The sequence below is a fragment of the Oncorhynchus kisutch genome, linkage group LG15 (genome assembly GCF_002021735.2).
Source record: "Oncorhynchus kisutch isolate 150728-3 linkage group LG15, Okis_V2, whole genome shotgun sequence".
Taxonomy (NCBI): Eukaryota; Metazoa; Chordata; class Actinopteri; order Salmoniformes; family Salmonidae; genus Oncorhynchus; species Oncorhynchus kisutch.
This window is the reverse complement of record NC_034188.2, coordinates 68,001,224-68,023,528: the sequence shown is the minus strand read 5'-3', so window position 1 is coordinate 68,023,528 and position 22,305 is coordinate 68,001,224. Positions and strand designations below refer to the sequence as shown.

The following is a 22,305-nucleotide window of genomic DNA, read 5'->3' as shown; positions in this document are numbered from 1 at the left end:
GGCCAGATCCGGCCCGCGGGCCTTGCTTGACATGTGTTTTAGGCTGATGTGAATTGTTCTCTGTAACTCACCAGAGTCCTTTAGGGGTCTAATTTTTATCACAAACATCTTGGAAATGAACATTCAAATTGCTATTCCAATATTTTGACTCTTCACCCCAGGCATAAAAACCAGAAGCAACGATTAGGCAGCACCTCAGGAAACCCCCCATCAGTGGGCAAGCCCCCACAGCCGCCACCCAAACACAAGCTGGGCGAGAAGTTGGAGAAGGGGGAGAAGCAGCAGAAGAGGCCCCAGACACCCTTTCACCACCGCAGCTATGTGTTTGAGGAGCAGGCCATGGAGCCCCGGAGGCTGTGTATTAGAACCCAGGATGAGGGCCCCTACCCGAACCTGCACCACATAGACACAGCCCCTTCCAAAGCCCCCATGTTGCACACCCACGGGACCACCCAAGACCTGGCTGGCTCCCCCCAGCCCCCGCCTCTCAGCCCCCACCCCTGCGAGCACGAGGAGGAAGACCCTGGGGCCATGAAGAGCTCCTCCACGCCCATCCACCAACATTTCTACCCCCCCTCTGAACCCTGCCTGCTGCCTCAGAAGACCTTGTCTGATCTGCCCCTGCCTTTCCCCCATACCTACCCTGAATCCCTGGAACCCACTGCCTACGTGGGCTCAGCCATCAACCCCAACGAAGACTCGGCCCACAACCCCTGGAAGTACTTCAACCTGCCACGGAAGAAGGCCTCAGACTTCTTGACACCACTGCTGCCTGTGGACAAACTACAGGATGACTCTGGGGGAGGAGGAGGGCAGGAGAACATTGTCTCTGTCACAGAGTGAGTACACTACCCCCTCTCTTTCAAGAGTTAATGATAAACCTTACTACAAGCACCAAGGTGATGAGTGGCTATGATAGATATTTGGTTTCTCCCTCTCTGTACATCCACGTTGAGCATTATATATGCAGTTTCCCCTGCTTTCACATGATTACTGAACATCTACGTAACATTGTCTCCTCCCAGATTGATGTCTGGCTCTGGCAGGCCTTTGAAGGTGTCTGACGACCTGGTGAGAACCTACACCCAGAGGAGGAACAGCCACCTGGCGGCTGCCATGGCTGACGAGGACCATGAGGAGGAGCCAGACCCCTACGCCTTTGTGGAGGGAGACGAGGAGTTCACCTTCACTGACAAGAAGGACAAACCAGGATCGGAGAGAGAAACCAGCAAGAGACACAAGGTGAGTTTCAAACATGAGTTTCTAAGAATTAATTCCATAGTTATCCCTACACCCTTTCCCTAATCCTACCTAATGTGGTCGGATTTGTTAGTTCAGTTGACATGTGTATGCCACTTTTGCTTATGGGATGATGTAGCACTGTGGTTCCCAACATTTTTTGCGTACTGTACCACCAAATGAATTTTGCTCTGCCTGGAGTACCCCTGAAGTACCCATGTACATTTTACCAGTAAGCTTCTGGTCTTCTCAAGTACCCACTGTGGATAGACCAAGTAACCCCTGGTTGGGAGCCAGTGATGTAGCAGATGCCAAGAGAATAACGCATTTCTTTACGCTGGTGTTTGTTTAGGGTGACGATGGCAGTGGGACTTCAGCAGATGGTGAGCATTTCCTCCTTTATTGTTGACAACTTTTTTTTAAATCACTCCTATAAAACTACGAGTGGAATTTCAATAAAATGGTCATCCAGAGTGGTTACTGATGGCACTTCCTTTGTGTGTGCAGATGGTCAGGGTGCGGCCGGTGGGAAGCCTATACCCTCCACCAGCCTCATCCATGAGACAGACCTGGCTGTGTCCATCAACGATCTGGACAACCTCTTCAACTCAGACGAAGACGAGCTTGCGGTCAGTAGAGTATACAGTGCCTCTAGAAAGTATTCATACCCTTTGACATAATACACATTTTGTTGTGTTAGACTGAATTCAAAATTGATTAAATAAAAATTCTCACCCATCTACACACGCTACCCCATACTGATGAAGTGAAAACATTTCTTGAAGAAAATGAAATACAGTCCTTTGCTGTGACAGTCCAAATTGTGCTCCGGTGTATCAACTTTCCTTTGATCGTCCTTGAGACATTACTACAACTTGGAGTCCAGCTGTGGCCCATTAAATTGTTTTTAGGAAGAAACAGACCTGTCTACATAAGGTCCCACAGTTGACAGTACATGTAAGAACAGAAACTATAACATGAAGTCCAAGTAACTGTCTTTAGATCTGAGAGAATTGTGATGAAGCATATCTGGGAAGGTTATAAAACCATTTCCAGTGTTGAAAGTTTCCAAGAGCACAGTGGTCTCCATCATTGGGAAATAGATATAACTATCCAGCCTAGAGCTGGCCGTCTGACCAAACTGGGCAAGAAGGACCTAGGCAAGGGAGGTGACCAAGAACCAAATAACCACTCTGACAGCTACAGAGTTCATTGGCTGAGATGGGAGAACCTGCCAGAAGCACAGCAGTCTACAGCATTTCACCAATTTGGGCTAGACTGAAGCCACTCCCGAGAAAAAGGCACAAGACCGCACACCTGGAGTTTGCAAAAATGCACATGAAAGACTCTGAGCATAAGGCAAAAATATTGTGGTGTGATGAGACAAAAAATGTAACTCTTTGGCCTGAATGCCTAGTGCTGTGTCTGGAGAAAATCAGGCACAGCTCATCACCCGTCTAACACCACCACTACTGTAAAGCATGGTGGTGGCAGCATCATGCTATGGGGAGGGTTTTCAGCGGCAGGGACTAGGAGACTGGTAAGGATAGGGGAACAATGAATGGAGCAAAATACAGGCAAATCCTTGATTTAAAAACCTGCTTTAGAGTGAAAACAAGCTTAGACGCGGCGAAAGTTTACATTGCAACAGGACAATGTCCCAAAGCATACAGCCAAAGCAACGCTGGAATGACTTCAGAACAAGAATGTGAAAGTCCTTGAGTGACCCAGCCAAAGCCCAAATCTGTTGTGGAAAGATTACTGTTCACTGCTGCTCTTCATCTAACTTAATAGAGCTTGAGTAAATCTGGAATGGGAGAAAATCCCCAAATCCAGATGTGAAAAATTGATAGACGTACCCAGGGCAACTCAACGCTGGAATCACTGCCAAAGGTGCTTCTACAAAGTGTTGACTTGTGGGTGTAAATACTTATGTAAATTAGATATTTCTGCAATTCATTATTAATACATTTGTTAACATTTATCAAAATATTTGTTCACTTTGTCATGGGGTATTGTGTGTAGATGGGTGGGCAAAAAGCACTTTTATCCATTTTGAATTCAGGCATTAACAACATTTTGAGTAAGTTAAGAGGTATGAATACTTTCTGAAGGCACTGTAGTTCTCATCTACATGGGGGGCAACATTGTTTGGGTTACATATCCTTTTGTCCATTTCCGTATCTTAAGTTGATACTTTGCTAACAGAACATTGTGTAAAGTCTTAGAAAAGCTCTCTGTTCAAAGCCTTTTTAAAATGATCTGTCTCCAACAGCCTGGATCCAGGAGAGCAGGAGTACATGGAGACAAGTTTGGCAGTAAGGAACACAAAACATCAAATCTGGACCCTCTGTCCTGCATAAGTATGTTCACTTTCTCCAATTCCTTCCCTAAAGTTTCTCTTTAGGTCATCACTGTATCCTACATTAATTTACCAAACAATGGGGTGATTCCTCTGTTCACCTTCCTGTTGCCAGGCTCTGCTGACCTGCACAAGATGTTCCCCACCCCCCCCTCTCTGGAACAGCACATCATTGTTTACTCCCCCATGAACACTGGGGGGAAGGACTATGGTGGCCTGGAGGGTGGGTTGGGCCTCACTCTGCTGGATGGGAGCCAGTTTAGCAGCCACTACAAGATGGAGGTGGAGGAAGGCTTTTGCAGCCCCAAGCCTTCTGAGATCAAGGTATCTTAAAGGCCCAAAGCAGCTGTTTTTATCTTGATTGAAAATCATTTCTGGGTAATAATTAAGATTGTTTTCTATGAAAATGGTCAAAAATAACAAATGGTGTCTTAGCAAATTGCCAGAGCAATTTGTCAAGCAAGAATTTTGCTAGGACTTTCGGGGTGGTTGGAGTGTGGGGCCTAATGAGGGATATGTAACCTGAAAAAGAGCCGTTATTGGCAGAGGTTTGAAACTCTTTGTTATTGGTTTAGTGACTTATACCGCCTGGTGACGTCCCCAAGCAATGCCAAAACTCCATCCCATCAAAATGGACAGAAATTTAATGTGGTCTTTTCTAACAGCTCTTACACTAAAAGGGCATTATGATTTTCACAATATTATTCCAACCTCGTGGTGTGGAAATATTCCTAAAACACAGGAAAATAAATGTTTAAATTGTAATGGGCCTTTAACTTCAGTCTAGTGTGGAGGGTCTCGATTTGACATGAACCTTTTAGTCATTTAGCTGTTGCTCTTATCCAGAATGACTTTCAGTTAGTGCATTCATCTAAGGATAGCTCAGTGAGACAACCACATGTCATAGTAAGTACAGGGTATCAGCAAAGTGCTCGTAGTGTAAGTTTTTTTTTTTAATGGGGGGTGGAATAACACTGACGTCTTATTTAACATACTCTGTCTAGTCATGCTGTTGTCAGCTTCAATACTTTCTCTAAGCTTAGACTTGCTGAAGTATTATAGTGGCTTATTTTCCTTCTCTCCCCCATCTACCTCCAGGACTTCTCGTTTGTTTACAAGTCGGAGGCGTGCAAGGCATTCACGGGCTGCTCCATGTTTGCTCCGCTGAAGATGCTGCCCAGTCAGTGTATGATGCCCATCAAGCTGCCAGAGGACTGTGTTTACACACCCAGCTGGACCATGGGCAAACTGGAGCTCATACCCCCAGTGCCATCCATGGGCCTCCTCACCAAAGACGGGTAACCAATCAGACTGGTCCCCTTGAATTATAGTCATGTACCCACTTGTGTGTCAGGAGTTTTAATGTTTGTGCTGTTGTCTCCCTCTTTCAGTAATATCCCCAGTGTTGAGCCAGACTACCAGAGCTACACACCTCAGACCCACACGCCCTTCATGTCCAACAGTGCCCCACCCAGCAACAGCGGCACGGGCATCCTGCCCTCCCCAGCCACACCCCGCTTCTCCGCCCCCACCCCACGCACTCCCCGTACCCCACGCACCCCAAGAGGGCCAGCCAGTGTCCAGGGATCGCTCAAATATGACAACTCTGACCTCTACTCGCCCGCCTCCACCCCTTCCACCTGCCGACCTCTCAGCTCAGTGGAGCCAGCCACCGTGCCCTCCATCCCTGAGGCCCATAGCCTCTACGTCACCCTCATCCTCTCAGAGTCCGTCATGAACCTTTTCAAGGACTGTAACTTTGACAGCTGCTGCGTGTGCGTGTGCAACATGAACATCCGTGGTGCAGATGTGGGCGTGTATCTTAATGACAATGGCGAGGCCCAGTACCCCTGTACCTGCGGTTTCAGCGCCGTGGTCAACCGCCGCTACGGCAGCTCGGCTGGGCTCTTCCTGGAGGACGAGCTGGACCTGGTGGGGCGCGACTCAGACGCTGGCCGGGACTCTGAGAGGCGTTTCCAGGAGCTGCACGCTGCCTCCCTTCACAGGACAGGCAACCCCAAAGAGAGGCCCCCAGACGAGCTCATCCTGCTGCTGCAGGACCAGTGTACCAACCCATTCTCCCCCATGGCTGGGGTGGAGTACCCCAGGGCTCTGTCCTCAGGCCCCTCTCGCTTTTCTCTACGGGTGGAGGAGAGGGACTGCTATAACGACTGCTACATGGCTCTGGAGCATGGCCGGCAGTTCATGGACAACATGTCAGGAGGCAAGGTGGACGAGGCACTGGTTAAGAGTACGTGTCTACACAACTGGCCTAAACGCAAAGGTGAGTCCACTCCTTCACTCATTGACAATGCACAAACTTGTTTCCCCTCCTGCTCTCTTCCTCCTTTTCCTTTCTTCCTACTCTTATGTGAAACACAGTCTTCTTGGTTGGATGTGTTTTTGTATGATGTTGATCCCTCCCACCCACTGTCTCCCCCTCCAGCTGCAGAAGTGAGCAGGCTGTTCTCTCAGGACGTGCTGCGGGTGTTGCTCTCCCTCCAGCCTGTACTCCAGGATGCCATCCAGAAGAAGAGGAGCATACGGTCCTGGGGAGTTCAGGGACCTCTCACCTGGCAGCAGTTTCACAAGATGGCCGGCAGGGGATCCTACGGTAAACACAAGGATAATGATGATAATTATACTACTTAAAGATGAATGCATCCAGGGCTTTTTCTGTATCAAAAAGTTGCTTAGGTGGTGGCCTTTCGGCGCAGCTGAATTGAAGAGAATTCTTTCAAATCTATAAATGTCTGCATGGAGCTAAGAATCTTTCTGCAATTTCCTGCAATTACATGCATTTTGCCATGGTTAATGCTGTGTTATTTTGCTCCAACATAATGACAAAATCCATACTACAAAATGCATTGTTTTCTAAATGTCATTCACCCTGATTGTCTAGCTTTTATTTTGTTAGTTCTCAACTATTATATTATAAAAAATATATATAGGTCTGTTGTCTTTTCTAAGTACTTTATATCTTGTTTACGTTTACACAAAGCATTTTTTTCAGTTACTGGCCCAATGCTCTTGTCTGCTAGGCTACCTGCCGCCCTTAACTAAACTTTGCAATGAGTCTGACTATGCCTCCTCTCTGAACCATTAGGCACTGACGAGTCTCCAGAGCCCCTCCCCATCCCTACCTTCCTGGTGGGGTATGAGTATGACTTTGTGGTGCTGTCGCCCTTCGGCTTGCCTTACTGGGAGAAGCTGCTGCTGGACCCCTTCGGCTCCCACAGGGACGTTGGATATGTAGTCGTCTGTCCTGAGAACGAGGCTCTGCTCCGCGGTGCTAAGAGCTTCTTCAAGGACCTTACGGCCGTGTACGAGGTAAGTAGATAGACACCCCCCCCATAGTCTAATAAAATATAAATGTTTAAGAAAATTGGTACGTTTACCCATGATTTTCTCTTTGCAGGCCTGTCGACTGGGTCAGCACAGACCAATCTGTAAGACTCATGCAGATGGCATATTGCGGGTTGGTACGGCAGAAGGCAGGAACCTGGCAGAGCAGCCCCTCAGTGATTGGTTCCTCAAAATGGCCAGCAGCAACGGGAACAGCGAGGTCTTCAGCAAACTCAAACTCTACGCCCAAGTGTGCCGGCATGACCTGGGTACGTCGTTCATTAGATTGCCATCTTCTATTTCAGGAGATTGTACTGAATAAGAGCTGGGATCTCTTGTGTTTATAATTTTTGATTTGGCTTCTACAAAGGCAAGTTGGGTGTCTCTTAATATCTGACAATATCTGTCTTTTTCTCAACTTTTTTGTTACTCTCCTCAGCTCCATACCTGGCTGGGCAGTCTCTGGACAGCTCTTTGTTGAACCAGCGCAGCCCCACTGTGGCCTCTCCCCAGTCCTCCTCCCAGTCCCCCTGCTCCACCACCACCCCCTCCTCAGGCCCCCAGAGCTCCACCAGCAGCACTGCCCAGCCTACCAACAGCACCCCACCCTCCTCCACCATAGGCCCCCAGGCAGTGGGAGGGATAGGGGGGGTAGGAATGCCCTCAGCCAAGCCCAGCTCCTACACACCATACGGGACATCAGGCCTGCAGGGCAGCGTCTCCCAGAACGGGCCCCAGTCGGGTGCTCAGACCACAGGAGAGACTGGCCCCACTGCCAACCAGCCCCAGGCCACCGCTGAGCCCGTGGAGACGTATGTACCCTCACCATCTGACGTCCTCTGGTTTAGTCAAACGGATTTTCTTTAGCACCGCTTGTAGCCCTGAGTTTGTAATTTACACGCACTTGGAATAGGCTGAGTTACGACCTTACCCATCTCTCCCATTTTTATCCACGGCTTGTCTGGAAGAGAACATTTGGATTGCTAAATATCTTTAATCTAATACATAATGCTAGTTGATTGGTTGTTTGACCCAAGTGCTTCTCTCTCTATAGCACGTTGGAGAGAGAAAAGGTTGGTGTCCCTACAGACGGAGAGTCCCATGCAGTGACGTTCCCCCCGGCCATTGTGGTCTACATCGTGGACCCCTTCAGCTACGAGGACGGGGAGAGGGACACCCACTCCAGTGTGTGGACGCTGGGTCTGCTGCGCTGCTATGTGGAGATGCTCCAGTTCCTGCCGCCTCACATCAGAAACTCTGTGTCTGTGCAGGTAATGGAGGACTTGACACATGTAGCCAGACTGCAGGCCATTCATATTTATGTTCAGCACATTGGCTCTTTTGACAACAGTTCTCAAACACCTGTGGGGTTGGTGTGGTTAAAACGTTGGTTTCTAACTATGTGTTGTGTTGGTCAGATCATTCCCTGCCAGTACTTGTTGCAGCCAGTGCGCATTGAGGAGCGCCATCTCTATGGTCAGCACCTCAAGTCCCTGGCCTTTTCGGTGTTCACCCAGTGCAGACGGCCCCTCCCCAGCAACACCAACATCAAGGCTCTGACGGGCTTCGGCCCTGGCCTGGCCATCGACATGGCACTGAGGAGCTCCGAGGTAAACAACACATAGGAAACGGCACTAAAACCTCACAAATATTATTAATGGATTGGTTTAGATTGCTTATCAGTTCTAGAAATTTGTCACAATGTGAATGGTTTGTTTAACATAACATCCTGGTCTTTGGCAACTCCTTGCATATACCTTGATGATCCAGGAGACCACTGCTCTGTTGAATAAATCACAATGGCTTACTAAATGCAGCTTGCTAAGTGACACAAGGAACCATTGGTCTGACCCTTTGACTTTCACACCTATGCAGAGGCCGGAGTGTCTGCGTTTGTACACACCACCTTTCATCCTGGCGCCCATCAAGGACAAGCAGACAGAGCTGGGGGAGACGTTCGGAGAGGCCTCTCAAAAGTACAATGTGCTGTTTGTGGGCTACTGCCTGTCGCATGACCAGCGCTGGCTCCTGGCCTCCTGTACTGACCAATCAGGAGAGCTGCTGGAGACATGCATCATCAGCATTGACGTGCCAAACAGGTTAGTGACACACATGTAAATTGGTAGACACTCAAATTCAATTCAGCATCTGTCTATTTTGTGACTTTGTTGTGTGCTCTGTAAAGGGCTCGGAGGAAAAAGGGTTCAGCCAGACGGCTGGGCCTGCAGAAGCTGTGGGAGTGGTGTCTAGGCTTGGTACAGGTGACATCACTTCCCTGGAGGGTGGTGATTGGCCGCCTGGGCAGGATTGGCCATGGAGAGTTACGAGGTATGCCGCACAGAGATGTATGTATGCCACACAGAGCGGTTTGTGTGTGTGTTATTTATATATCACACCCCCCCCCCCCCGCCAGTTGAAGTTGACACACTTAGGTTGGAGTCATTAAAACTTAGTTTTTATACCACTCCACAAATTTCTTGTTAACAAACTATAGTTTTGGCAAGTCGGTTAGGACATCTACTTTGCATGACACAAGTAATTTTTCTACAATTGTTTACAGACAGATTATTTCACTTATAATTCACTATCACAATTCCAGTGGGTCAGAAGTTTACATACACCTTTAATAACAGCTTGGAAAATTCCAGAAAATTATGTCATGGCTTTAGAAGCTTCTGATAATTAACATAATTTGTGTCACTTGGAGGTGTAGCTGTGGATGTATTTCAAGGCCTATCTTCGTTCATCTGTACAAACAATAGTACGCAAATATAAATACCATGGGACCACGCAGCCGTCATACCGCTCAGGAAAGAGACGCGTTCTGTCTTCCTGAGATGAACGTACTTTGGTATGAAAAGTGCAAATTAATCCCAGAACAACAGCAAAGGACCTTGTGAAGATGCTGGAGGAAACAGATGCAAAAGTATCTATATCCACAGTAAAATGAGTCCTATATCAAAAACCTGAAAGGCCGCTCAGCAAGGAAGAAGCCACTGCTCCAAAACCGCCATAAAAAAGCCAGACTACAGTTTGCAACTGCACATGGGGACTAAAATTGTACTTTTTGGAGAAATGTCTTCTGGTCTGATGAAACAAAAATATACCTGTTTGGCCATAATGACCATCGTTATGTTTGGAGGAAAAAGGGGGAGGCTTGCAAGCCGAATAACACTATCCCAACCGTGAAGCACGGGGGTGGCAGCATTATCTTGTGGGGTGCTTTGATGTAGGAGGGACTGGTGCACTTCACAAAATAGATGGCACCATGAGGAAAATTATGTGCATATATTGAAGCTTGGTCGCAAATCGGTCTTCCAAATGGACAATGACCCCAAGCATGCTTCCAAAGTTGTGGCAAAATGCCTTAAGGGCAACCAAGTCGAGGTATTGGAGTGGGGATCACAAAACCCTGACCTCAATCCCATAGAAAATTTGTGGGCAGAACTGAAAAAGCGTATGCAAGCAAGGAGGCCTACAAACCTGACTCAGTTACACCAGCTCTGTCAGGAGGAATGGGCCAACATTCACCCAACTTATTGTGGGAAGCTTGTGCAAGGCTACCCAAAATGTTTGACCCAAGTTTAACAATTTAAAGGCAATGCTACCAAATACTAATTGAATGTATGTAAAAATGTATGACCCACTGGGAATGTGATGAAACAAAAGATGAAATAAATAATTCCCTCTACTATTATTCTGATATTTCACATTCTTAAAATAAAGTGGTGACCCTAACTGACCTAGGACAGGGAATTTTTACTAGGATTAATTGTCAGGAATTGTGAAAAACTGAGTTTAAATGTATTTGGCTAAGGTGTATAAACTTCTGACTTCAACTGTGTGTGTGTATACATACATACACACACAGTACCAGCCAAAAGTTTGAACACACTTACTCAATTAAGGGTTTTTCTTTATTACGATTTTCTACATTGTAGAATAATAGGGAAGACATCAAAACTATTAAATAAAACCTATGGAGTCATTTAGTAACCAAAAAAGTCTTATGCAAATCAACATTTATTTTACATTCTTCAAAGTAGCTACCCTTTGCCTTGACAGCTTTGCACACTCTTGGCATTCTCTCAACCTGCTTCATAAGGAATGCTTTTCCAACAGTTTTGAAGGAGTTCCCACATATGCTGAGCACTTGTTGGCTGCTTTTCCTTCACTCTGCGGTCAGACTCATCCCAAACCATCTCAATTGGGTTGAGGTCAGGTGATTGTGGAGGCCAGTCATCTGATTCAGCACTTCATCACTCTCCTACTTGGTCAAATAGCCCTTACACAGCCTGGATGTGTGTTTTGGGTCATTGTCCTATTGGTAAAACAAATGATAGTCCCACTAAGCGCAAACCAGATGGGATGGCGTATCGCTGCAGAATGCTGTTGTAGCCATGCTGGTTAAGTGCCTTAAATTCTAAATAAATCACCTACACTGTCACCAGAAAAGCACCCCACACCACCACCTCCATGCTTCACGGTGGGAACCACACATGCAGGAATCATCCGTTCACCACCTCTGCTTCTCAAAGACACAGCGGTTGAACCAATAATATCAAATTTGGACTCATCAGACCAAAGGACAGATTTCCACAGGTCTAATTTCCATTCCTCATGTTTCTTGGCCCAAGCAAGTCTCTTTCTTCTTATTGGTGGCCTTTAGTACTGGTTTCTTTGCAGCGATTTGAACAGTTGATGTCTGTTACTTGAACTCCGAAGCATTTATTTGGGCTGCAATTTCTGAGGCTGGTAACTAATGAACTTATCCTTTAAAGCAGAGGTAACGCTGGGTCTTCCTTTCCTATGGTGGTCCTCATGAGTACCAGTTTCTTCATAGTGCTTGATGGTTTTTGCAACTGCACTTGAAGAAACGTCAAGTTCTTGATATTTTCCAGATTACTTTAAGACATGAAGGTCAGTCAATGATGGACTTGTTTCTTGTTTTGCTGATTTGAGCTGTTCTTGCCATTTTTAATATGGACTTGGTATTTTACCATATAGCCCCATCTTCTGTATACCACCCCTACCTTGTCACAACGTAACCGATTGGCTCAAATGCATTAAGGAAATAAATTCCACAAATTTACAAGGCACACCTGTTAATTGAAATGCATTACAGATGACTACCTCATGAAGCTGGTTAGGAGAATGCCAAGAGTGTGCAAAGCTGTCTTGAAGGGTGGCTATTTGAAGAATCTCAAATATAAAATATATTTTGATTTAACACTTTGTTGGTGACTACATAATTCCATATCTGTTAATTAATAGTTTTGTCTTAACTTCTGCAATGTAGAAAATTATAAAAATAAAGAAAAACCCTTGAATGAGTAGGTGTGTCCAAACGTTTGACTGTGTGTGAACACACACACGGACACCCCTTCAAATTAGTGGATTCCGCTATTTCAGCCACATCTGTTGCTGACAGGTGTATAAAATCGAGCACAGAGCCATGCAATCTCCATAGACAAACACTGGCAGTAGAATGGCCTTATTGAAGAGCTTGGTGACTTTCAACGTGGCACCGTCATAGGATGCTGCCTTTCCAACAAGTAAGTTTGTCAAATGTATGCCCTGCTAGAGCTGACCCGGTCAACTGTAAGTGTGTGGAAAGTGCAAGGGCCACGCAAACTCACAGAACGGGACCGCAGAGCGCTGAAGTGTGTAGCGTGTTAAAAGTCATCTGTCCTCTGCATCACTCACTACCAAGTTCCAAACTGTGCCTGGATGCAACGTTAGCACAAGAAGCAATCGTCTGGATCTTCATAAAATGGGTTTCCGTGGCTGAGCAGCCGCACACAAGCCTAAGATCACCATGCAATGCCAAGTGTTGGCTAGAGCAGTGTAAAGCTCACCTCCATTGGACTCTGGAGCAGTGTAAACATGTTCTCTGGAGTATGGAATCATGCTTCACCATCTGGCAGTCCGGAGAACAAATTTGGTTTTGGCAGATGCCAGGAGAAGTGTACTTGCCCCAATGCATAGTGCCAGCTGTAAAGTTTGGTGGAGGAGGAATAATGGTCTGGGGCTGTTTTTCATGGTTCGGGCTAGGCCCCTTAGTTCCAGTGAGGGAAAATCTTAACACTACAGCATACAATGACATTCTAGATAATTCTGTGCTTCCACTTTGAGGCAACATTTTGGCAATGACCCTTTAATGTATCCGAATGACAATGTCCCTATGCACAAAGCGAGGTCCATACAGAAATGGTTTGTTGATTTGGTGTGGAAGAACTTGACTGGCAAAGGCCTGACCTCAATTCTATCTAAACACCTTTTGGGATGAATTGGAACGCTGACTGCGAGCCAGGCCTAATTGCCCAACATCAGTGCCTGACCTCACTAATGCTCTTGTGGCTAAATGGAAGTAAGCCCCTGCTGCAATGTTTCAACATCTAGTGGAAAGCCTTTCCAGAAGAGTGTAGGCTGTTATATTAGCAAAGGGGGGGCCCCAACACCATATTAATGCCCATGATTTTGGAATGAGATGTTCGAGCAGGTGTCCACATACTTTTGTTCATGTAGTGCATTTATTTTATTTAACCTTTTTATTTAACCAGGTAGGCTAGTTGAGAACAAGTTCTCATTTACAACTGCGACCTGGCCAAGATAAAGCATAGCAGTGTGAACAGACAACACAGAGTTACACATGGAGTAAACAAACAAGTCAATAACACAGTTGGAAAAAGAGTCTATATACATTGTGTGCAAAAGGCATGAGGGGGGTAGGCAATAAATAGGCCATAGTAGCGAATAATACAATTTAGCAGATTAACACTGGAGTGATGGATGATCATGTGCAAGTAGAGATACTGGTGTGCAAAAGAGCAGAAAAGTAAATAAATACAGTATGGAGATGAGGTAGGTAAATTGGGTGGGCTATTTACAGATGGACTATGTACAGCTGCAGTAAGTGATACAGTGAGTTGTACATGATTTGATGTTCCAGACTGGAGTATTTTGCTGAGCAGGAGGAACCTGCAGTCTCTCAGCAAGCGCCTCAAGGAGACCTGCAGGATGTGTGGCATCTCTGCCGCAGACACTCCCAGCATCCTCAGCGCCTGCCTGGTTGCCATGGAGCCCCAAGGCTCCTTTGTCATCATGCCAGGTAAAAATGAACAGAAGTTGAACCTTGAGCAATGGCCTTGCTTCCCCTGTTTGTGAGTCCACTGAATTTCCTGAAATGTTTTGGTGATGTCTGTATCATGTTAACCCTTCTCTCTGCTGTGTGTAGACTCTGTGTCGACAGGCTCAGTGTTCGGCCGCAGCACCACTCTGAACATGCAGACGTCCCAGCTGAGCACTCCTCAGGACACGTCCTGCACCCACATCCTGGTGTTCCCCACCTCGGCAATGGTGCAGGTCAACAACGCCACCACCGAACAGAACTTAGACATCGCCTTCAACCCCATCAACCCTGGTCAGTCACACACACACACACACACACTGTAAATGTTGATGCCTTTCTAGGTTCTGGCTGTAGTCTGGCTCCACACGGCGATGTTACTGAAACGGAGACAGAGCAGCTCTCTGTCTGAGCTAATGGGACATAGTCTTGAATGACCCTTTGTTTATCCCTCTTCATAGATGGTTCAGATGGGATGGGCATCTTTGACCTGTTTGATAATGATATGGTGGACCCAGATCTCATCAACATCCTGCCCAACTCCCCCACCACCTCCCCCGTTCACTCCCCCGGTGGACACTATCACCAGGGGGGAGACGGCAGCAAGGTAAGCCTCTCCACAACACTACCAGCAGGAGGATGCTTACCTGACTGCTGGTAAATTAAGGTTGAATAAGTATTGGTGTCAACCTATGTCCCGGTGTGTTCCAGGGCCAGAACACAGATCGTATGGAGTCCCACGAGGAGGCCCTGAACATCTTGCAGCAGCCTATGGCCCTGGGCTACTTAATCTCCACAGCCAAGGCTGGCCCCCTGCCTGACTGGTTCTGGTCCGCCTGTCCCCAGGCACAGAACCAGTGCCCACTGTTCCTCAAGGTACCTACAGTACCAGTCAAATGTTTGAACACACCTACTCATTCCAGGGTTTTCCTTAATTTTTTTAACTATTTTCTACATTGTAGAAGATATCAACTATTAAATAACACAAATCTAAATATATTTTAGATTCTTCAAAGTTGCCACCCTTTGCCTTGATGACTGCTTTGCACACTCTTGGCATTCTCTCAACCACCTTCACCTGGAATGCTTTTCCAACAGTCTTGAAGGAGTTCCCACATATACTGAGCACTTGTTGGCTGCTTTTCCTTCACTCTATGGTTCAACTCCTCCCAAACCATCTCAATTTGGTTGAGGTTTAGGTGATTGTGGAGGCCAGGTAATCTGATATAGCAGTCCATCACTCTCCTTATACAGCCTGGAGGTGTGTTGGGTCATTGTCCTGTTGAAAATCAAATGATATTCCTACTAAGCTCAAACCAGATGGGATGTTGTATCACTACAGAATGCTGTTGTAGCCATGCTGGTTAAGTGTGCCTTGAATTCTAAATTAATCACCAGCAAAGCATCATCACACCACCTCCATGCTTCACGGTGGCAACTACATATGCGGGGATCATCCGTTCACCTACTCTGCCCAAGCAATTCTCCTTCTTATTGGTGGCTTTTAGTATTGGTTTCTTTGCAGTGATTTGACCATGGAGGCCTGATTCATGCAGTCTCCTCTGAACAGTTGATGTCTGTTACTTGAACTCTGAAGCATTTGAGATGCTTTTTGAGATGCAGTTGACGCTAATGAAATTATCCTCTACAGCAGAGGTAACTGGGTCTTCTTCCTGTGGCGGTCCTCATGAGAGCCAGTTTCGTCATAGCGCTTGATGGTTTTTGCGGCTGCACTTGAAGAAACTTTCAAAGTATTTATTTTCCCGGATTGACTGACCTTCATTTCTTAATGTAATGATGGACTGTTTTTGTTTCTCTTTGCTTATTTGAGCTGTTCTTGCCATAATATGAACTTGGCCCTATTTGGTAAAAGATCATCTTCTGTATAGCCACCCCTACAACACAACTGATTGTCTCAAACACATTAAGATGGAAAGAAATTCCACAAATTAGGTTAACATGGCACACCCGTTAATTGAAATGCATTCCAGGTGACTACCTCATGAAGCTAGTTGAGGGAATGCCAAGAGTGTGCAAACCTTTCAAGGCAAAGGTGGCTACTTTGTAAAACAATATAGTTTATATTTGAGATTCTTAACTTTTTTTGTTGGTTACTGCATTATTCCATGTGTGTTATTTCATAGTTTTGATGTCTTCACTATTAGAAAATAGTAAAAATAAAGAAGTCCTTGAATGAGTAGATATGTCCTTACTTTTGACTGGTACTGTACCTACCTACTGCTCCTCTGACAGTTAACCTAACACTCACTCTGCTCTCAAAGGTGTTTGTTCTTCTCTGGTCATAAAACTCAGCGGCACTTTTATGCTTTACTTAAATGCGTACTTGATTAGGAGTCCTGTCATTTGAATGTTTCCCTTTTCTAATGTAACTGATGTGAAGTTTGTGTTAATCTAGCTGACCTCTTGTCTGTCGTCACTCCCCAGGCCTCCCTGCACCTGCACGTGTCCTCTGTCCAATCAGATGAGCTTCTCCACAGCAAACACTCCCACCCTCTGGACTCCAACCACACCTCAGATGTGCTCAGGTACACTGCTCAATATGGAATGAAAGCCATGGGAAATACACTGATTTGATAGGCAGAGCATAGGTTTATTAGTTAAGAGTGGAATTGAATGTATAGTTAGTTATACATAGTTATGTGTTCTCTGCCCCTGACAGGTTTGTGCTGGAGCAGTACAATGCCCTCTCCTGGCTGACGTGTGACCCTGCCACTCAAGACCGGCGATCCTGTCTCCCTGTTCACTTTGTGGTGCTCAATCAGATGTACAACTTTATCATGAACATGCTCTGAACAAGGATATCAAGTGGAATCTATGAAGCTCATGAAACTAATGGGAGGGTGTTTCCTGGAGTGAATGGACCCTCAACACTTCAGGGTGGGGGCTTGGCCATAAGGAATCTCCCCCAGCCAGCGTCTCCATGGCAGCACTGGAGGTGTCCTATCAATCAAATGCCAAGTGTCCATTTTATCATTTTGGATAAGGGACTTTTCATAAAGGAGGATAAGTTGTCTTTTTAATTATCTTCTGATAAAATGTTAGCTTAATGAAATGCCTGCATATATATTATTTATTGTAAGTTTAAATTTGTCATTTTTATTTCTTTTTATATATAAAAAATCTGATGGTGTGTATTGCCATCTCACTTTAAAAGGAATTGGTTTAAAATGTAATCACTTTTTTTGAATTACAAAACTGTAAGCTGCATTTGCTGTAGGCTGCTTTTAGAGTAATTTTTTTTAAAGGGTATTTACATTTGAATTCCCCTGATGTACAGATAGGTAGGTTGGGCATTTATATCCCTTCCTTTTGAGTGGACAGGACTTACAGCTCAGCTACAGTGGCTGTTGCACAGTAATTCAATGCATTCAGTTAAATGGTATGTGAGGTACAGATTGTCAGATATTATATATATATACATATGTATTTTATATGACGGATTTAGAGAATTGTTTTTGTGTGTGTGTGTGTATATATATGTGTGTGTGTGTGTGTGTGTGTGTGTGTGTACATATACATGTGTGCCGCAGCTTCTGTTTTAGGAATAAAGTGCGTCTACCTATCATTTTTCTTGGTCTCTGTTATGAAAACATTGTTTGTAGTGTTGGGAAATGGAGCACTTTCTACCTGTACATAATTCCAACCCTTTTAAATATATCATAGTTAATGCAAATGTTACCTCTTTCCTTGTTAGCCACTCCCTCACTGCTGGTTGAGTGTTGGATTGGCACTTATGAGCTGTTTTAAGGGTTGACTGGGCCATGGGTGGGTTTCAGATGGATCCTTAATGGACCACAGGTTTAGGGTTACCCTCATTTAGCCCCTACCCCCAACTAAAGGGATTTGACAGGTCAGTAAAAGTGGAATTGGCTAACTAAGAACATCTCATCCCAAAGCCTCATCCAATCACTGCCTTATTTTCAGTCTAATGGGATCCCATTGGAAGGGTAGCTAAACTCCGGTGAAAAAAGGACCGTCCCTTTTTCAAGACCGTCTTTCGAAGATCATTCTGAAAAATCCAAATAAATTAACAGATCTTCATTGTAAAGGGTTTAAACACTTTCCAATGCTTGTTCAATAAACCATAAACAATTAATGAACATGTACCTGTGGAACGGTTGTTAAGACACTAACAGCTTACAGACTGTAGGCAGTAACGGTCCCAGTTATGAACTTAGGACACGAGGCTCTTCCACTGACTCTGGAAAAGCAAGATGCCCAGGGTCCCTGCTCATCTGTGTTGAACGTGCCTTAGGCATGCTGCAAGGAGGCAGGGCAATAAATTGCAATGTCTGTACTGTGAGACGCCTAAGACAGCGCTATAGGACGGACAGCTGATTGTCCTCTCAGTGGCAGACCACATGTAACGACACCTGCATAGGATCGGTACATCCGAACATCACACCTGCGGGACAGGTACAGGATGGCAACAACTGCCCGAGTTACACCAGGAACGCACAGTCCCTCCATCAAATCAAATGTATTTATATAGCCCTTCTTACATCAGCTGATATGTCAAAGTGCTGTACAGAAACCCAGCCTAGAACCCCAAACAGCAAGCAATGCAGGTGTAGAAGCATCGTGGCTAGGAAAAACTCCCTAGAAAGGCCAGAACCTAGGAAGAAACCTAGAGGAACCATGCTATGAGGGGTGGCTTGTCCTCTTCTGGCTGTGCCGGGTGGAGATTATAACAGAACATGGCCAAGATGTTCAAATGTTCATAAATGACCAACATGGTCAAATAATAATCATAGTAGTTGTCGAGGGTGCAACAGGTCAGCACCTCAGGAGTAAATGTTCATAGCCGATCATTGAGAGTATCTCTACCGCTCCTGCTGTCTCTAGAGAGTTGAAAACAGGTCTGGGACAGTTGAAACTGGAGCAGCAGCACGGCCAGGTGAACTGGGGACAGCAAGGAGTCATCAGGCCAGATAGTCCTAGGGCTCAGGTCCTCAGAGAGAGAAAGGAAGAGAGAGCATACTTAAATTCACACAGGACACCCAGATAAGACAGGAGAAATACTCCAGATATAACAGACTGACCCTAGCCCCCCGACACAAACTGCTGCAGCATAAATACTGGAGGCTGAGACAGGATGGGTCAGGAGACACTGTGGCCCCATCCGATGATACCCACAGACAGGGCCAAACAGGCAGGATATAACCCCACCCACTTTGCCAAAGCACAGTCCCCACACCACTAGAGGGATATCTTCAACCAACAACTTACCATCCTGAGACAAGGCAGAGTATAGCCCACAAAGATCTCCGCCACAGCACAACCCAAGGGGGGACGCCAAGGAAGACCACGCCAATGACTCAACCCACTCAAGTGACGCACCCCTCCTAGGGACAGCATGAAGGAGCCCCAGTAAGCCAGTGACTCAGCCCCTGTAATAGGGTTAGAGGCAGAGAATCCCAGTGGAAAGAGGGGAACCGGCCAGGCAGAGACAGCAAGGGTGGTTCGTTGCTCCAGAGCCTTTCCGTTCACCTTCCCCCTCCTGGGCCAGACTACACTCAATCATATGACCCACTGAAGAGATGAGTCTTCAGTAAAGACTTAAAGGTTGAGACCGAGTTTGCGTCTCTGACATGGGTAGGCAGACCGTTCCATAAAAATTGAGCTCTATAGGAGAAAGCTTAGAAATTTTGCTTAGAAATTCTAGGGACAATTAGGAGGCCTGCGTCTTGTGACCGTAGCGTACGTGTAGGTATGTACGGCAGGACCAAATCAGAGAGATAGGTAGGAGCAAGCCCATGTAATGCTTTGTAGGTTAGCAGTAAAACCTTGAAATCAGCCCTTGCTTTGACAGGAAGCCAGTGTAGAGAGGCTAGCACTGGAGTAATATGATCAAATTTTTTGGTTCTAGTCATTCTAGCAGCCGTATTTAGCACCAACTGAAGTTTATTTAGTGCTTTATCCGGATAGCCGGAAAGTAGAGCATTGCAGTAGTCTAACCTAGAAGTGACAAAAGCATGGATGAATTTTTCTGCATAATTTTTGGACAGAAAGTTTCTGATTTTTGCAATGTTACGTCCTTGTCCTTGAAATGGTCTTGATATGTTCTTCAAAAGAGAGATCAGGGTCCAGAGTAACGCCGAGGTCCTTCACAGTTTTATTTGAGACGACTGTACAACCATTAAGATTAATTGTCAGATTCAACAGAAGATCTCTTTGTTTCTTGGGACCTAGAACAAGCATCTCTGTTTTGTCCGAGTTTAAAAGTAGAAAGTTTGCAGCCATCCACTTCCTTATGTCTGAAACACATGCTTCTAGCAAGGGCAATTTTGGTGCTTCACCATGTTTCATTGAAATGTACAGCTGTGTGTCATCCGCATAGCAGTGAAAGTTAACATTATGTTTTCGAATAACATCCCCAAGAGGTCAAATATATAGTGAAAACAATAGTGGTCCTAAAACGGAACCTTGAGGAACACCGAAATTTACAGTTGATTTGTCAGAGGACAAACCATTTACAGAGACAAACTGATATCTTTCCGACAGATAAGATCTAAACCAGGCCAGAACTTGTCCGTGTAGACCAATTTGGGTTTCCAATCTCTCCAAAAGAATGTGGTGATCGATGGTATCAAAAGCAGCACTAAGGTCTAGGAGCACAAGGACAGATGCAGAGCCTCGGTCCGATGCCATTAAAATGTCATTTACCACCTTCACAAGTGCCGTCTCAGTGCTATGATGGGGTCTAAAACCAGACTGAAGCATTTCGTATACATTGTTTGTCTTCAGGAAGGCAGTAGGCCTTTTCTAAAATTTTTGAGAGGAATGGAAGATTCCATATAGGCCGATAGTTTTTTATATTTTCTGGATCAAGGTTTGGCTTTTTCAAGAGAGGCTTTATTACTGCCACTTTTAGTGAGTTTGGTACACATCCGGTGGATAGAGAGCCGTTTATTATGTTCAACATAGGAGGGCCAAGCACAGGAAGCAGCTCTTTCAGTAGTTTAGTTGGAATAGGGTCCAGTATGCAGCTTGAAGGTTTAGAGGCCATGATTATTTTCATCATTGTGTCAAGAGATATATTACTAAAACACTTGAGCGTCTCTCTTGATCCTAGGTCCTGGGAGAGTTGTGCAGACTCAGGACAACTGAGCTTTGAAGGAATACGCAGATTTAAAGAGGAGTCCGTAATTTGCTTTCTAATAATCATAATCTTTTCCTCAAAGAAGTTCATGAATTTATCACTGCTAAAGTGAAAGTCATCCTCTCTTGGGGAATGCTGCTTTTTAGTTAGCTTTGCGACAGTATCAAAAAGGAATTTCGGATAGTTCTTATTTTCCTCAATTAAGTTAGAAAAATAGGATGATCGAGCAGCAGTAAGGGCTCTTCGGTACTGCACGGTACTGTCTTTCCAAGCTAGTCGGAAGACTTCCAGTTTGGTGTGGCGCCATTTCCGTTCCAGGGAGCTAGTTTCTTATGAGAAATGTTTTTAATTTTTAGGGGTGCAACTGCATCTAGGGTATTGCGCAAAGTTAAATTGAGTTCCTCAGTTAGGTGGTTAACAGATTTTTGTCCTCTGGCGTCCTTGGGTAGACAGAGGGAATCTGGAAGGACATCAAGGAATCTTTGTGTAGTCTGTGAATTTATAGCACGACTTTTGATGTTCCTTGGTTGGGGTCTGAGCAGATTATTTGTTGCAATTGCAAACGTAATGAAATGGTGGTCCGATAGTCCAGGATTATGAGGAAAAACATTAAGATCCACAACATTTATTCCATGGGACAAAACTAGGTCCAGCGTATGACTGTGACAGTGAGTGGGTCCAGAGACATGTTGGACAAAACCCACTGAGTCGATGATGGCTCCGAAAGCCTTTTGGAGTGGGTCTGTGGACTTTTCAATGTGAATATTAAAGTCACCAAAGATTAGAATATTATCTGCTATGACTACAAGGTCCGATAGGAATTCAGGGAACTCAGTGAGGAACGCTGTATATGGCCCAGGAGGCCTGTAAACAGTAGCTATAAAAAGTGATTGAGTAGGCTGCATAGATTTCATGACTAGAAGCTCAAAAGACGAAAACTTATTAAAAAAAAGAAGATTTTTTTTTTGCTATCGTAAATGTTAGCAACACCTCCGCCTTTGCGGGATGCATGGGGGATATGGTCACTAGTGTAGCCAGGAGGTGAGGCCTCATTTAACACAGTAAATTCATCAGGCTTAAGCCATGTTTCAGTCAGGCCAATCACAT

The 22,305-nt window shown here is 45.4% G+C and overlaps 1 protein-coding gene across 2 annotated transcripts in view; it reads left to right on the top strand.

Moving 5' to 3' along the window:
* Positions 1 to 17,661, top strand: part of LOC109905764 (mediator of RNA polymerase II transcription subunit 13-like) — a 30,329-nt gene extending 12,668 nt beyond the window's left edge. Inside the window, exons 9-30 of one of the 2 annotated variants that reach the window (XM_031790942.1) lie at positions 162 to 839; positions 1,026 to 1,242; positions 1,592 to 1,622; positions 1,747 to 1,868; positions 3,515 to 3,557; positions 3,717 to 3,925; positions 4,700 to 4,899; positions 4,993 to 5,885; positions 6,048 to 6,215; positions 6,708 to 6,931; positions 7,020 to 7,215; positions 7,386 to 7,758; positions 8,001 to 8,217; positions 8,365 to 8,556; positions 8,822 to 9,045; positions 9,132 to 9,274; positions 13,899 to 14,057; positions 14,184 to 14,369; positions 14,537 to 14,682; positions 14,787 to 14,951; positions 16,521 to 16,621; positions 16,756 to 17,661. In XM_031790942.1, the coding sequence (XP_031646802.1) occupies positions 162 to 839; positions 1,026 to 1,242; positions 1,592 to 1,622; positions 1,747 to 1,868; positions 3,515 to 3,557; positions 3,717 to 3,925; positions 4,700 to 4,899; positions 4,993 to 5,885; positions 6,048 to 6,215; positions 6,708 to 6,931; positions 7,020 to 7,215; positions 7,386 to 7,758; positions 8,001 to 8,217; positions 8,365 to 8,556; positions 8,822 to 9,045; positions 9,132 to 9,274; positions 13,899 to 14,057; positions 14,184 to 14,369; positions 14,537 to 14,682; positions 14,787 to 14,951; positions 16,521 to 16,621; positions 16,756 to 16,888 (5,020 nt within the window). In that variant the 3' untranslated portion in view covers positions 16,889 to 17,661. Of the gene's footprint in view, positions 1 to 161; positions 840 to 1,025; positions 1,243 to 1,591; positions 1,623 to 1,746; positions 1,869 to 3,514; positions 3,603 to 3,716; positions 3,926 to 4,699; positions 4,900 to 4,992; positions 5,886 to 6,047; positions 6,216 to 6,707; positions 6,932 to 7,019; positions 7,216 to 7,385; positions 7,759 to 8,000; positions 8,218 to 8,364; positions 8,557 to 8,821; positions 9,046 to 9,131; positions 9,275 to 13,898; positions 14,058 to 14,183; positions 14,370 to 14,536; positions 14,683 to 14,786; positions 14,952 to 16,520; positions 16,622 to 16,755 lie in introns of both variants that reach the window. The other variant, XM_020503329.2, reaches the window with a different exon arrangement.
* The last annotated feature ends 4,644 nt before the right edge of the window (positions 17,662 to 22,305 follow it).